General features: G+C 48.7%; 5 protein-coding genes across 5 annotated transcripts; 3 read left to right on the plus strand and 2 right to left on the minus strand.

Annotated features, from left to right (window-relative positions):
* Positions 1–142: 142 nt before the first annotated feature.
* FPOAC1_009103 (uncharacterized protein) lies at positions 143–2,037 on the plus strand (the record flags this gene model as incomplete). Its single annotated transcript, XM_044853533.1, has 2 exons — positions 143–1,156; positions 1,210–2,037. The coding sequence occupies 2 exons, from the start codon at positions 143–145 to the stop codon at positions 2,035–2,037; spliced, it is 1,842 nt and encodes a 613-aa protein (XP_044706203.1).
* Positions 2,038–2,684: 647 nt separating this feature from the next.
* On the minus strand, positions 2,685–4,274 carry FPOAC1_009104 (uncharacterized protein; the record flags this gene model as incomplete). Its single annotated transcript, XM_044853534.1, has 3 exons — positions 2,685–3,731; positions 4,158–4,205; positions 4,272–4,274. The coding sequence occupies 3 exons, from the start codon at positions 4,272–4,274 to the stop codon at positions 2,685–2,687; spliced, it is 1,098 nt and encodes a 365-aa protein (XP_044706204.1).
* Positions 4,275–6,963: 2,689 nt separating this feature from the next.
* Positions 6,964–9,771, minus strand: FPOAC1_009105 (uncharacterized protein; the record flags this gene model as incomplete). Its single annotated transcript, XM_044853535.1, has 1 exon — positions 6,964–9,771. The coding sequence occupies one exon, from the start codon at positions 9,769–9,771 to the stop codon at positions 6,964–6,966; it is 2,808 nt and encodes a 935-aa protein (XP_044706205.1).
* A 1,434-nt stretch (positions 9,772–11,205) lies between these two features.
* FPOAC1_009106 (uncharacterized protein) lies at positions 11,206–12,794 on the plus strand (the record flags this gene model as incomplete). Its single annotated transcript, XM_044853536.1, has 3 exons — positions 11,206–11,701; positions 11,754–12,632; positions 12,679–12,794. The coding sequence occupies 3 exons, from the start codon at positions 11,206–11,208 to the stop codon at positions 12,792–12,794; spliced, it is 1,491 nt and encodes a 496-aa protein (XP_044706206.1).
* Positions 12,795–13,317: 523 nt separating this feature from the next.
* FPOAC1_009107 (uncharacterized protein) lies at positions 13,318–13,743 on the plus strand (the record flags this gene model as incomplete). The annotated part of the gene is made up of 1 exon (XM_044853537.1): positions 13,318–13,743. One exon carries the CDS (start codon positions 13,318–13,320, stop codon positions 13,741–13,743), a length of 426 nt encoding a protein of 141 aa, XP_044706207.1.
* Between the last annotated feature and the right edge of the window lie 1,130 nt (positions 13,744–14,873).

The following is a 14,873-nucleotide window of genomic DNA, read 5'->3' on the forward strand; positions in this document are numbered from 1 at the left end:
CGCGACTCCCAATCGTTATGCGCCTTTGCTGTTAGCAGCTGAAATCCGAACTGAAACACTGGTGTATTATACTTGGGAGGGGAAATATAGATTGACCCGTCGCTAAACAAGAGGAGGAAGGACAACAACAAGACTAACCACCATGGTGCCCTCTTACGGTCAGCTGGGGAACACGAGGGACTCGCTCGAACTTGCATCTTTGGCAAGTTCAAGCCAGCTCAACGATGAGGGGGCAACAGAAATATCGTCTCGGCAGAGTATATCGTCATCGCGAAGACTGTCTCTCGAGCTTGACGACCCATTGAACAGCGCTAATCCCGCGAACCCCGCCGGGAGAATGCACCGATCATACTCGACAACGTCAGCCTTCGAATACTCGGGTAACATGTTCCCTCTGAGCTCAACCGCAGGTGCTGAAGGCTACGCTCCCATTGGTGCCTCCAACTCCAGGATGAGGCCAGCCGGTGGCTTGGGTGGGGGGTCGTTAGAAAAGAGCAAGAACTTGACATATCTTAACGGATTGTCGCTAATCGTCGGACTCATTATCGGCTCCGGCATTTTCTCGTCGCCAGGCGCGGTGAGCAGTAAAGTTGGCTCACCAGGCGCTGCGCTACTTGTCTGGATCATTGCCGGTATCCTTGCATGGACAGGTGCCGCATCCTACGCTGAGCTCGGTGGAGCAATGCCACTCAACGGAGGCGCTCAGGTATACTTGGCAAAGACGTTTCACGAGGTTTTCGGTTTCTTGTTCACATGGGTTGCTATGTTGGTTCTCAAGCCTGGTAGTGCCGCCATCATCGCCATCATCATGGGTGAATATCTCGTCCGTGCATTCATTGGTCCTGACGCTGAGTACGTCAACCCTTGGATCAACAAGGCCGTTGCGCTTGTTGGACTTTTGATCGTGACATTCTTAAACTGTGTTTCTACAAAGCTGGGGACGCGTGTGAATGACGCACTCATGTTCATGAAGTTCATCGCTTTAATCGGAATAACAATCACCGGTATTGTGGTGATAATAACGGGAAAGACGCTCAAGGGCGAGTCAGAAGTCGACTGGAAACCGTCTGCGCTGTTTGACAACACATCGACAGATATGTCTGCTTGGGCCCTGGCGCTTTACGCTGGTCTTTGGGCATATGATGGCTGGGATAACGTAAGTGGTACACCGGCTAAATCGTCTGTTAATTGAGTGCTAATATATTTTAGACAAACTATGTTGTTGCCGAGTTTCAAAACCCGGCCCGAGACTTGCCTCGAGTCATCCACACAGCAATGCCCTTGGTTATTCTCTCCTATGTCATGGCTAACATTGCCTACTTTCTTGTTCTGCCTCTCAAGAGCATGGACGGTGCCAACACGGTTGGTGTCATGTTTGGCAGCCATGTTTTTGGCCCTGTCGGTTCCCTTGTTCTCGCCCTTATCGTCAGTGCCAGCTGCTTTGGTGCACTAAACTCTTCGACTTTCACGTCCAGCCGTCTCGCTTACGCCGCCGGCAAAGAGGGCTATATTCCATCTATATTTGGCACTATTGGCGTTGGAGCCAGTCCTCATGAGCATGAACTCAGCACCCTGCGTACTCGCAGCTGGTTCACTCGTAAGATGAGGCAAATGTTTGGCGACGAGGATGCGGGGCTGTTTTATACGCCGGTATACGCTCTCGTCCTCAATGCTGTTCTTACAACAGGATACATAATTGTCGGCGAGTTCAGCACCCTTGTCACGTTCTATGGAGTTGCCGGCTATGCTTTCTACTTCTTCACCGTTCTTGGCGTGATCGTTTTGCGTGTTAAGGAACCTGAACTGCCTCGCCCTTACAAGACGTGGATTACTACTCCCATCATCTTTTGTTGTGTTAGTATCTTCCTTCTCACACGCGCTGTATTTGCGCAGCCCTTCCAGACACTCTCGGTCGTGTTCTTCGTGGTGGCAGGTGTGCCAGTATACTTCTGGCGCATCAGAGGGCGCGATGAGCAGGTCTTGAGAAGAAGAGGGCATTCCGATGAAGATAACAAGTGGTATCAGTTCTGGAAATGATCATGATTTGAGATGCACGACAGCATGATAGTGGTTTGAGAGAATGACAGCGGGTACATGTCATGATGGCGAACATATCGTATGAAGTTATAGCGAGATGAGGTTTGACGATGGCTTACATAATGAGGCATATCAATATAGCGACTATGCATGTGTATTATTAGTATAGTAACAAAGTAAAATAAGATGGAAAGCGAAGAAGGATTTTCTGCTGCCAATATTGATCCCAGTTGATCCGGTGACGAGCTTTCTTGCGTTATCCGATGCAATTCTTCGCTAACCTAGTATTCCCCGTTACAATCCAATACAATACGTGCCGATAATAATAATAAGCCCAATAGTCAGGGTTAGAATTTTCTTCTTTTGTAGAACTGCTATTCCTTAAGAAGACTTTGACAAGTTTCCACAATGCCAGCTTTAAAAAGGGACAGTATGGTTCAAAATCAAAGATAGAAGTACAAAGTCAACTCAAGTAAACATTGAAGTATCACATTTCATATAATAGATCACTATAAGGGAAAGAAGGTATAACTTAAAACAAATTGTATTATCTGCAGCGCTGATTACTTTTGACCCGCGTCTATAATGCAGTTGATCCAAAACTATTCATCATCATGTAAATATCATTTCTTCCTTTATGAATACATCTATTTCTTCTCGCGCTGACCATAGGCCTTGGTGGCGTAGTCACCCTGGTAGACAATGAGGTCGGAAGGGTTGTAGTCGTGGCGACCAGAGAGGTAGGAGTCGATGATAGCCTTGGTACCGTTGGCGTATCGGATCTGAGCATCCAGAGAGGTACCGGACATGTGAGGAACCATGGCGTTGCCACCACCCCAGTTGTTCTTGGCGTTTCGCAGAGGGTGCTCCTTGGGAGCGGGCTGGTGGTCCCAGACATCACCACCGTAGCCGGCGAGGTGGCCAGACTTGAGGGCAGCGGCGACGTCCTCCTTGACAACGATGGCGCCACGGGCAGTGTTGACGAGGTAAGAGCCCTTCTTCATCTTAGCGATGAGGTCCTTGTTGAACATACCCTTAGTCTTCTCGTGGAGAGGGCAGTTGATGGTGACGATATCACACTGAGCGAGCATCTCCTCGAGAGTGTCGACGCGGCGGCAGCCAATCTCCTTCTCGGTCTCGGGAGAAAGGGGCTGGTAGTCGAAGTAGAGGAGCTCCTTGCAGTCGAAAGGCTTGAGGCGGCGGAGGACACGCTCACCGATGCGGCCGACAGCGACAGTGCCGACAACCTTGCCCTCAAGGTCGAACTCCTGCTTAGCAGCATGGGCGACATCCCATTCACCAGCCTCGATCTGCTCGTGGGCAGGGACGAAGTTGCGGATGAGGACGAGGATGGTCATGAGAACGTGCTCAGCAACAGAGACAACGTTGGAGCCAGTGACCTCAGCAACGGTGATACCGCCATTGGTTGTGTTGGCAGCGTTGAGGTCGACGTGGTCGGAGCCGATACCAGCGGTAACAGCAAGCTTGAGCTTCTTGGCCTTGGCCAGACGCTCAGCGGTCAGGTAACCGGGGTGGAAGGGAGTGGTGATGATAATCTCAGCATCGACGAGCTCTTCGTCGAACTTGGAACCCTCACGGTCCTTGTCAGAGGTGGTGACAAGAGTGTGACCTTGGTCCTCGAGCCACTTGCGGATGCCGAGCTCGTTCTCAGTGGTTCCGAGAAGGAGGGGTTGCTATGAAACATGTCAGTTGCTGTTGGCTATCGAGATGCGATTCGAGAAGTGGTTGAGGGGTAATGATGCAGGATTGAAGCATTGGGTGTGCTTTGGGTTACATTGTTGTCACTCCAGGTGCCTGCAGTGTAAACCACATGAGAGCTACAAAGCTAGACACTGTGACCCAAGCATAACTCCCTGATGCTATAGCAGATGTTGCCCAGACATTGCCCCGCATCGTTAGGCTGGTAGTGGCTGATTCTCATGTAGTGAGACCATTTCCCCGCGTTTGAGATCGACAAGCGTGGAGAGATGGTGTGTGGGGAGATGATTGTGGTTGTCGGTAGATGTGGAAGTGTTTGAGGTAGAATCAACGACCATTAAAGGTAGTTGGCAGAACAGTGAAAGGAAACCAAGCTGTAGAAGAAAGATGGGAAAACATACATCCTTGGCGTGCTGGCCACCGTCGTAGAGAACTGCAAGAACCTTGACCTGTTTGATGTGTTAGATGAGGCTCAAGAGGATATTGGAGAAGTGGGTATAAAGGAGAATGCTTACCATTTTGGCGGTTGTGAAAAGGGTTGTTTGTTTTGTTGGAAAGGTGAGAAGAAGGAAGAAAGATGATGATGATGATGATGAGAGTGAGGAGGAAAGAAAGCAGAATATCGAGGGTCCAATGCCAGATATTTATGCTCTCGATGGAACGCCATGACTATGTGTCTTGTCACCAAGTAATGGGCGCCCAATGTGTGATGGATGCTCTCCACACGAGACAAGACGGAAACAGCCAAGGATCCACGTCTCACACACTGCAGTGCAATGAATGGATTGCTGTACGTTGGCCATGAACGGGATAGGAACCGTGGCACGGTCGAGGTCGGCCGAGCACTCGCTCACACAGTCTAACAGCGAATCTCCATCGATCCCGCGAATCCCGAAGCTGTCGGCATTCTGAGCCTAGGAGGAGGGGTCAGGGTCATGGCATGTAGGCGTCAAAGTCTGGAAGCTTTCTCCATCTGCATCTCCGTAGAGTTAGATAGAGGAGGAGGCGACAACAAGCGCCGAGAATGGCAACCGACAGGAGACCGGACTCTGAATAGCGAACTCCATGAGATACATGTCTTGCAGTGGTGAATTGGCGCTTTCCACAAGTATCTTGACCACGGCGACCGGCCGATAAACCGCTAGATGCCGTCCCAAGATGAAGGCGCCGCAACAGAATAGAGCGGGGGAGGGGGAGCGCGCGTGAGTGCGACCACACTCTCTTGAGAAGGGGCTTACCAGAAGAGGAAAGCATGGCTCTTCCATAATGAAGGACATATCTCGGTGTTCGGAGTTGGCTATGACTTAACCTTGACAGGGGAGAGCTCAAGGTGGAGGACAAGCTATGACCATGAACCAATCATGGAGAGCGATCTTGCCTGAGGCCCTGTCGAAGTGGGGTATTGAAACTGCCTCTTTCGTACGGTATGGTATGGGAAGGAAGCGGGCAGGCGGGGTTGATCCAACCTCCCCTCAGAGCTTCAATCAACTGAACAGGGACAGTACAGCAAGACACGACACGAGACAACATGGGAGGTGCGGTAGACTTGCCCGTCTTCTGGGACAACTTACAACTTACTAGGTATGTGAAACTTCTCCAATTGAGAGAACATTCGAATCATTTTCCGTTGGAGAAAAGAACAAGCTAGGTACATAATGTTCGCTCGCTAACATGACATGGCATGGGATCGTGTAAGTGGGGGACCGTTGATCATGATGGAGGGATGATACCGTAACAGCTACTGCACTGCTGCACTGCACCAATCTCGCACCAGCATACTACGTGAATATATTCGGGCTCCAATATTACGGAGTGGGATCTGGGAGTTATCAAGGACATGAAGATGATATCAACGATGATACATGCTAAGCAGGACCACAGATGGACCGACTACTTATCCACTGAATCTCCGATAACAGAACAACTACACTGATAGCCGTTATCCTGCAATTATCAACACCGAACATCTCCCACCGTCTCATATCTGCATACCGTGTTCCAATCCCGCAACAGTCCCTTGTTCATCGAAAAGCCCATTTTCCCAAATCATATGCCTCAAACATCAATATTACTTTGTGTTTCTATTCTGTTCTCGTCCAACTAGAGCCCTTTTTTCCTTGTCCGTCGCTATTCGGCATCCTGCCGCCCGGCCGTAGTCCCCGTTCTCCGATCTGGATGTGGGGGCAACCTATTCGCATATCCATCTCCGGCATAACTGTGAAAGACAAACTTGCAATGCCACATACTAACGAGCCAGGCTTCTGGGTTCAATCTATTCATATTCGTATGCATGACCTAAACTTACCTTGGATATTGTCTCATGAGCCTGCCTTTTGAAATGTTACCCCGCATTCTCACATGAGTTTTGATGTTGACCAGGAAAGCGGCGCTTTTCTAAATGGATTTATGAGCCAATGCAAACCCACGCGGCCGTTCAGGATAGCCTCACAGTAGCTTCGAAACACCAGAATGCTGTGTTATCTATTTATCGTTGAACCTACCCGCTCATTCGTCTAAATGGCATCGATAACTCACGCCTTCGTATATGCTGATGTGAAATACCCTATAGTTATCCCCGGACAACCGGCGACTAGATCCAACCTTCAAGGTTCTCGGGTCTCCCTTGTGACTGTTCAGGTCGACATGTCCCACAACGCCGCAACATCTCCGACGTCTCAGGTAAAAGTAACAAGACCTTTGTCTACCTAGCCTTATTAGTGAGGCTGCTCAGTCCCCCCTGACGTTAGTGCTAGTCGTTTCCCCGCCGGAGTCTGAAGCCGACGTCGGGAATACCGTCTCCGCAACTCGACGTTTGCAATTCACTGTTCGACTTGGATGACGAGACATATCCGAAACTGAATATTCTGGGCGCCGTCTCTGCGATCCAAGGGAAGCTAAGTTTTTGACACTTTCAACTTCACACGCAGCAAGTACAATCCAACCAGGCTGATCTACTTGGGCTTACAACACGAGATGAAAATATCATGTTCAAGTTTTTAGCCCGTAGAGGCAGTTTCGTCTATTTGATTGCAATATGAAGCTCCAGGAATCACATATCCCAAAATCCGGCTGCCAAGATCCGTAAAGCGCCGTCCCGAGGTATAGTCCATATCCATGAACAACCCGCTGAAATCCTTACCTACCCTCTCGGGTCACTTTCAAGCAAAAACAATCACACCGAACCACCCTTTCCTTAGTCCGTGTGTCCTACATCAGAAGTCCAAGCAAAAAAGGGACAGGTATTGGTATATGTCCATCATCGTCAAAATCGTCATCGGAATCACTCAAATAACCCTCCTCGCCCCATTCGCCTTCGCCGTCTTGGTCTCCTTGGTCGTTTTCCTCGTCTTCTTCGCCTTCCATAAAGCCAGGGAAAAAGTTAAGACCGTCGTAACCATCGCTGTCGAGATCCGAATCGTCCGTGTCGTCAATATCGTCGCTCACCGAGCCGTACTCAAAATCTTCGGGATCTTCGTCATCTCCTCCGATGGCGTTGAGCATCTCTATTACCGTAGGCTCAGTGTAGACAATGTCAAGTGCTTCCAGGACCTTTCGGCCCTCGAACCTCAAGACCTCATTCTTCGGAATCGCTTCCTCTACGAGTTCCTTGACGTCCTTGTCATCCAATGTCTTCACGTCAGTTCTCAACCCAGCGGATATCAACTGATTTGTGAAAGACCAGTTGAGTTGTGGTATATGATAGAAATTTGGCTGCCCAACGTCGCGAATACCTTTGCGGGGCTCCCAGAAAATAAGAGACGTCCAACATTCCCGATGCAGTCGTTCTGGCTTGTCGCGCAGTGCATTTGGATGCTTTAGAAGGATCTGACATGCTTGTGGTTGATACCCATTGGTAATGGTATACATAAAAGCACCGTCTGGCATCGCTTTTGTCGGCATGTAGATGTCTGCGCCCGCATTCACCAACACAGGTGTCGTCCGCCAGCAGGAGGCTGATTTGAAACTATAATACAACGGAGGCTCTTCGTTGAACAGCTCATTTGGGTCTTGGCCTTGGTCGAGAAGTATTTGAATCAGACTAGATGGCTCATCAGCGATTGGCGAAGGCTTCTCCAAGCAGCGAAAGATCAGTCCTTCACAGAGCTCCTTTGGAACCGCCACTGATTTCATCAGATCAGCCGCCCTTGTCCAAAGTTGCTCATTGAGCGCTTTCTTCAAGAGGTCCAGCAAGAAATCCTCTGATGGCCTTGTCATGCCGTGTTTGGGATAATCGATGCGTAGGATGAACTCGGTCTTTCCGTCGTCGTACGAATCATGCACAGACGCTGCGAGGATACTTTCTAGGTCGCCTTCTTCCGGCCGACCGCCGCTCTCCAGAATTGCTTGTGCGAGGTTCAGGTTTCCATGCACAACGGCCGCTGTAAAAGGGCGTGCCTCAGAAACGCCTTTCTCGTTTGGATTGGCGCCGTGCTCGATGAGTAGCCTGACCAAAGCAGCGTGTTGATCGTCCCACTCGCGGTTGAAGTATGGCTCACATTGCCGAGAGCAAATGATGTTTAAAGGAGTAACCTCATCCAATGAATCCTGAAATGTTGCTCCCGCATCAAGCAGCATCTTTGCAGAGTCGTACAAACCAAGAATAGAAGAGCCTTCAGCTGTCTCGCCAACGCGTGCAAGTGCAGTCAGACCATCGTTATCAAACGCGTTGACGTCGGCACCGCCCTCGAGCAGCGCTTGTATGGCATCGGTGTTGCAGCCTGCACTTGCAACCATGAGTGGTGTCATTCCGAGAACGGCTTCCTTTGCGTTGACATCGAAACCCCTGGCAATGAATTTTTGGATAATTTCGGCTTCAGAAGTGTTGCTCAGGGGCTTCGTGGGGGGAGCGAGAGGGTCGAAGAAGTCTTCTGGCCGGAATCGACGCGATCCAAGGATCAGGTGAAGAATACTGAAGCGATGCACTGACAAAGTACTGACATCTGCGCCCAAGTCAATGAGTTTGGAGGCGTCATCGAAACGACGCGAGAAACAGGCCATCATGAGTGGGGTCAAACGCGTCTCGATAAGTCTTCTGTTCAGGTCGGCGCCATGCTCGAGAAGATATGGAACTATTGTGTTCCAGCGACCGTACCATATGGCCTGGAATAATGGGGTGCCCATGAATGGCCCTTCGACATTGATATCTTCCTGGTACTTTTCGTCCAAAAGAAACTTTACCAAATCCAGCATGTTGTGTTTGGCAGCGTGATGCAGGGCCGTCAACTTGAACCGACTCGAGTCGTGAGCAACGTCGTCATCTCTCCAAGCATTGGGATCCAGCTCAAAGTCAATTCCTTGATATATAACCGTTGAAGCCCCGTGTTTCAAAAGGAATTTCGCTGTCTCGAATTCTTTGTGGCATATGGCGACATGTAAGGGGGTCCAGTTTCCTCCGTGTAGATCTTCAAGTTCTCCTTCGTCGACGGCCTGTGACTCGCTGAAGGCTTCGATAGGCAAATGCGGGCGACACAAGCACACACCCCAAGACGGCGCGTCAATGGAAGCGCCCGCATCAAGGAGGATCTCAATCATGTCAATCCGTCCCTTGCTTGCAGCAACATGTATAGCCTCCCATCTGCAATCACTGAAGATGCCGTCATCGCAGCCACTTTCGAAGCAATCACAGGCATCATGTAGCACGTATGATGCATCCAAGTCAACAGATTGATCGTCGTCTTGAACTCTCCACATAGGATCATCGTAGTAACTCGAATGGTAGTTGTACCACTTATGCGAAGGGTGGATGCGAGGTTTGGGTCTATGTGTGTAGGCGAGACGTGAAGGGCTGACGCCAGCTTTTAGAGCACGGCGCAGGACTCTGACATCTCCGTTCTCGACTGCCCAGTGTAGGGCGCCAGGCCTGTCGGATCGAGCTTCGCGCTTCCATAGAATCGGGCTTGCGATATCGTACCAGTGCCGGTTGGCGCGCGAAAGGGCAGCTATATCGTATTTCTTGTTTAGGAACGAGGCGATGTTATGCAGGACCTCATTGGGAAGCCCGTCGAGCGAAGGCATGGCAAGTGACAGGAAGAAGAACCAGTCGATTCGAAGTTGGTGGATGAATGGAAGAAATAAAGAAAAATAAAACAAGGACAGACGAGGATAAAGAACTGGGGAAAAAGTTGAGATACCTGCTAAGGCAATGAGGGGACCACTGAGGAGGTTCCTAGGTCTTGTACTGGGGATGGTGTTCCCGCCCGGAGAATTTTCAGGCATAAAAAAAAAGGAAGAAGACTTTCGCAGGGATGAAAATAAACAATTACGATTGAGAAATCACTGGCGATCCCTGTCATTAATATTGTATTTATTCGTACCAATCAATTTGCTGGGGTTAATACAATTTGTATTATTATTGAAATTATTTGGTGGTTAATTTATACCTTCATTGTAAAAGACGTTTAATATACGGATGTCCAGCGCCAACAGCCGCCTACTAATCTTTAAGGCATCCAATACCTTCCAGGTTAGTAGGTACTAAGGTAGAGTGGTATAATGGATGGATTACCTGTATGTAGGTACTGTGTAGTTCCCTTTGTTCCTGTGGCGCTTGCCCCCGCAATTCGATGACGAGTGTCGCCCGGCGGGTTCCAGCAATCAAAGTTACCTACCTGCTACTTAGTGGGTAGCAGAAAAAATGACCTCCTAAGTCTTAGGTCACAAAAATAAATAGTCTAAGAGCTATAGTCTAAGGAGCATAAAGTGGCCCACTAATTGTGTCTCTTATGCTTCCAGCGGCCAATTTTTCTGATACCCTGAGGCCCAGGTACCTACGCTCTCACTGTCGCTTCGAGGGCTGGTCCACTAAATGCAGATCATAGTAAGTACCTAGTTATGGAAAAACTGCCCGAGCGTCTGGGACGCTAGTAAATTGTTTGGTTGAAACATTCACGCATGGGCCGATGGCAGTTATATCTCTGATAATTATCCAGAGCCCGATCTCGAAGTTAAGCACGTAAATATCATCGCTTGGAGTTGCCGTCTGGAAGCTATTACAAAGATGGGCTTTGTCCAACGTGATTAGCCTATAACATCTCAACTTGAAAATCAGTGCAACATTACTTTAGTAGTGGGTAGGCAGGTAATGGACGACTACTGTTAATCAGATACCTAGGTACCTAAAATGATATTTTCCCCATCTTATTTGATAGAGTCACATGCAAGAATCACACTATCTTGAGGAAACACAACCTCAGTAGGGATTATAGTCGGCCCAATTCTGCCTTTTACTCTAATGCGGGAAGCCGACCAACACAAATATGAGGGGGGGGGCTTGGATGGAAGGCTTTACACCCTCGAATCAAACACGGCTCTAAGCATCCTAATCATAGAGAAGGCAGCATCATATATAAAGTGAATCATTCGGGCTTGTGGCAGAAGCCTGTTTTCCCTCATCAAACAGCTCCCAGTATTATTATCACAATCAATACGTTCAAAAGGTGAACCTGCAACATGGTCGGTGTCGGAAAACCGCGACTGGACAAATACGACAAGATACTCTCACGGCTCTTTGAGAATCTCGCCCTCTTTCACGTTCTAAAACGAGTAGATGGCCCTCACGCTGTCGACGCCCATGTTCCCGACACTCTTCAAGATGCTAGGCGTAGATTCTTGAAGAACTTGAGCTATATCTGCGATTACAGAAAAGGGGGAGACACCACGACGTCTATGGCTATCGAGGACAAGGAGAAAAGTGCCGTGTTTTGGATTGCAGCGAACTCAACTCCGAATGATAAAGTCGTATCGTTTCTCACCGAAGTACTCGAATTACTAAGAAAGGAACCCAAAGAGACCGAAAAAGACCAGAAAGCTTTGGAGAATAAACTCGCAAAAATATGTGCCGAGTTTGCTGCACCAAGGCTAAAAAAAGAGTGCAAGCTTTTACATAGAGCTACTAGACACTGTGAGAAGTACCTCAAGTTGGATATTGACATTGTTCAACAGCCTGGTAGGTCTGACTCAACCCAGGAACCCGATGTAGGTAACTAACAGAAATCTAGGGGCAAATGCACTGTTGGAGTGGCTGTCTCACTTCTCATATTGCACAGAAACTGATATTCTCGCTCTATGTCAGATAGCATACGATGCTCGACATGACCCTCAAATGACAACTCTGAGAACTTTGAGCCAGCAGCTTAGTGTAGCACCCCCAGAAATTGCAAAGACATTTCGGGCCGTCAGGCACTTCGTCGGCCGCCTAGCTGAGAGAGTGCGCGTATCTACACACCTGGTTCAAGATTCTCTTCCACTGGGGTCGCTTCTAAATTCATACGAAATAAGAATAGTGGATGCTCCTATCCCAGCAAAGGTCCCCCCTGCGGATGGCCTGACGAACTTGAACTCCATAGTCAAAAGAATGCTGCCAGCCAACGATCCCCGACTTGAGGACATGCAGAGCTACGTTGCCTGGTTGAGTGGCCCAATGAATCTTGAAGAGGCGATCAAGAACATGTACAACGGGGATTCGGGACAGTTGTGCGTACATTCTGAGGTCCAAATGCTGGAGGACTTTCACCGCAATCGACGTAGCTTCGTGGGCGGTGATCGATACATAGCTTGTAGTAAGCTTGCGTGCCTCTGTTGCAAGTTGTACTTTAGACATCATCCTGGGATGTTCGTGGAGCCAGAATCGCATCGAAAGCCCTACCTTAATTGGAGGCCCGTGGAGTTGCCCGGTGGCAGGGAGAATATGCATTGGTTGGATCAGCGTCGGGTGTTGGCAATGCTCAGCAGCGAGTTGGGCAAGGCTGTGGAGATGCAAATTATTAGTCAACAACAACCCAACCCGTGGCATCCGGACTCTGTAACGAACATTACGTCGAGTATGGCGGCATTTGATCTCTCCGAATCTCAGGAAATATCCGGCGATGATGAAGAGGGTGAGTTCAATTTGCATTTGACATACTAAGAGACTGACGCCCATAGACTCTGTTTCGCTGGCACACTTGAACGAAGATGAGTTCAGCGATGGATCTGTTAATATCACATATGAACACAGTGACGATGAATCTGACGGCGGTGTAGACTTGGAAGATTGGTGAGTTCAAGTTGGGTAAACAAGTACCATATGGTGCTTGACGTGATGGGTTGTTAAATTGAACATAGTCCGACAAAGATAAATATTGAAAAGAGTGTGATGAAAGATGACTATCAGATATCACTTCCTGACTCTCTTGTTGCCACCATGCATCTCTCGCTCATGTCTACTCAAATTGTATTTCCGAGTGAACCACTTACCACAGAACCGACACTGGACAGTTTTTAGAGAACGATGCGTTCTGAAATGCCGGCGCATATCCTTCTGACAAGAATCCCGAAAGTTACAGCCATACCATGAACAATGAACAGGTTTCAGATGAGTTCGAAGATGGTTGCTTGGGTCCGAGGTTAGCGATGAAAAAGAACAGAGGAGAGGATGGGAGGGGTTGAACTCACTTCCTCATGCGATTTTCTTTAAAGAACTTGTCGCATTCGGGCCAAATGCAGAGCCATTTACCATGCTCTACAAACTCGTTGTTTTTCAAACGAATGGCAGGATCTTCTTTGAACGTCTGATTGCTGGCTATGTCTGAGTTGTTGTCGGCAGAGTTGTCGGCAGGAGATGAACTGGAATCTGAAGCAACGACATCAAACGAATATGCTGGTAGTCTGTCGTTTCCCAGCGCCGCAGATGATGAGTCAAGAATGGTATCGTTCGTTTGGTCACAAGCTGAACCTACGCTCTATAGAGCGGCTGCGGTATCTGGTGAACCAGTGGGCGATGCCATTTTGGAAATATCCTCTGAGACGGTAGGAAGATCAAGGCACGGTACTAAAGGACTCGAGAACGTAAACCGAGCAGAATCGATGTCGTTGAGATGCGAATCCGTCCCGATCATTGACGGAGGAAGACCAAATTCAGAGAAGCCGTCGCAGGACAAAGGTGCGGAACCCGCAGTCGCACCAAACACACCTTCTTGGCTCATCGAGCCAAGAGAAGCGGCGTTTTGAGACCAAGAGCTCACATGAAGCCATTGATCCACATTCTGATGAAATGTCACCAGAGGTAAAGAAAAGCCGCCGAAGTCAGCTCCGGGGACTAGAGACGGGTCGGTGCAGCATCAGTACAAGCGACTGGTGGAGTAGCCCCAATAATGACTCGAGATGGACACTTACCATTGAATGAATAGTCCGAGTCTACGAAACTCTGTTCCGTAGACCCGTCCTGAGTCTGGGGTACTGATTGATGCTCGCTCATGAACTAGATTGTTGTTATTGAAAAGAAGATGGTTTGCCAATGGTCAACCGAAGAGGAGAACTGGCTTTATATTTTGCGATAATATTCTCCAAAAATAAAGTGTTTCACCCTTCTAGTCTTTCCATAACGCAAAGATAACCAGCAATGACACTTTGAAAAGGCATTTCTGCAACCTCTTGGCACGGCAAGTTCCAATGAGAGCCCTGGCACCCCTCAATCACAAGTCAAAAAGTCATATCATGGGCAAATGGTTGGTCGGTTGGTTGAAAAGTGTAAAAATGCCCGCTAGGGGAGGCCTACCTGTCTTAGCTGAGTGCAATTGGCTTATGAGGAGGGTTGGTTGCATGCAGGCTCGGAGCTACGGGAGGTTTGACTTAGACTGCTTCATATGAACCAAATAGAGAAACAGACGATGACTTGGAGATAACTCAAAAGGGTATTTTGGGTGTGCTCCAACTGAAAGTGCCCTGAGTGGTTGTTGGAGATGAGAGTCAATCAATTAGACTTGTGCCTGACGAACTGGAATAAGTCTGCAGCCAACACCTGTCAACCCAGGCTAATAATAACCTCAATGGATATCGATACCATCAACTCGAGACTACAGCAAGAGACTTCACTCTTTCGACTCCCAACCGACACCGAAATTCAATACCCTGTCTTTTCGATTCACAAACGTTATGATAACCCCCCCAACAATGTCATTACAAAGCCACAATTTGGGGTAAAACAACTTCCCAAAGTATAACAAGTGGAATACAAAGAATGGAGGACGTCGTCAGCTCCACCAGGTCTAGACTGTTGATGTGCCCCCACAGCAGAACCACGCCGTTGAAAGTATGAGCAATGCAAAATCCCTAGACTAAGAAAGATGGAGAATATGGTT

This window comes from Fusarium poae, chromosome 3 (assembly GCF_019609905.1).
Source record: "Fusarium poae strain DAOMC 252244 chromosome 3, whole genome shotgun sequence".
In the NCBI taxonomy this organism is placed as follows: Eukaryota; Fungi; Ascomycota; class Sordariomycetes; order Hypocreales; family Nectriaceae; genus Fusarium; species Fusarium poae.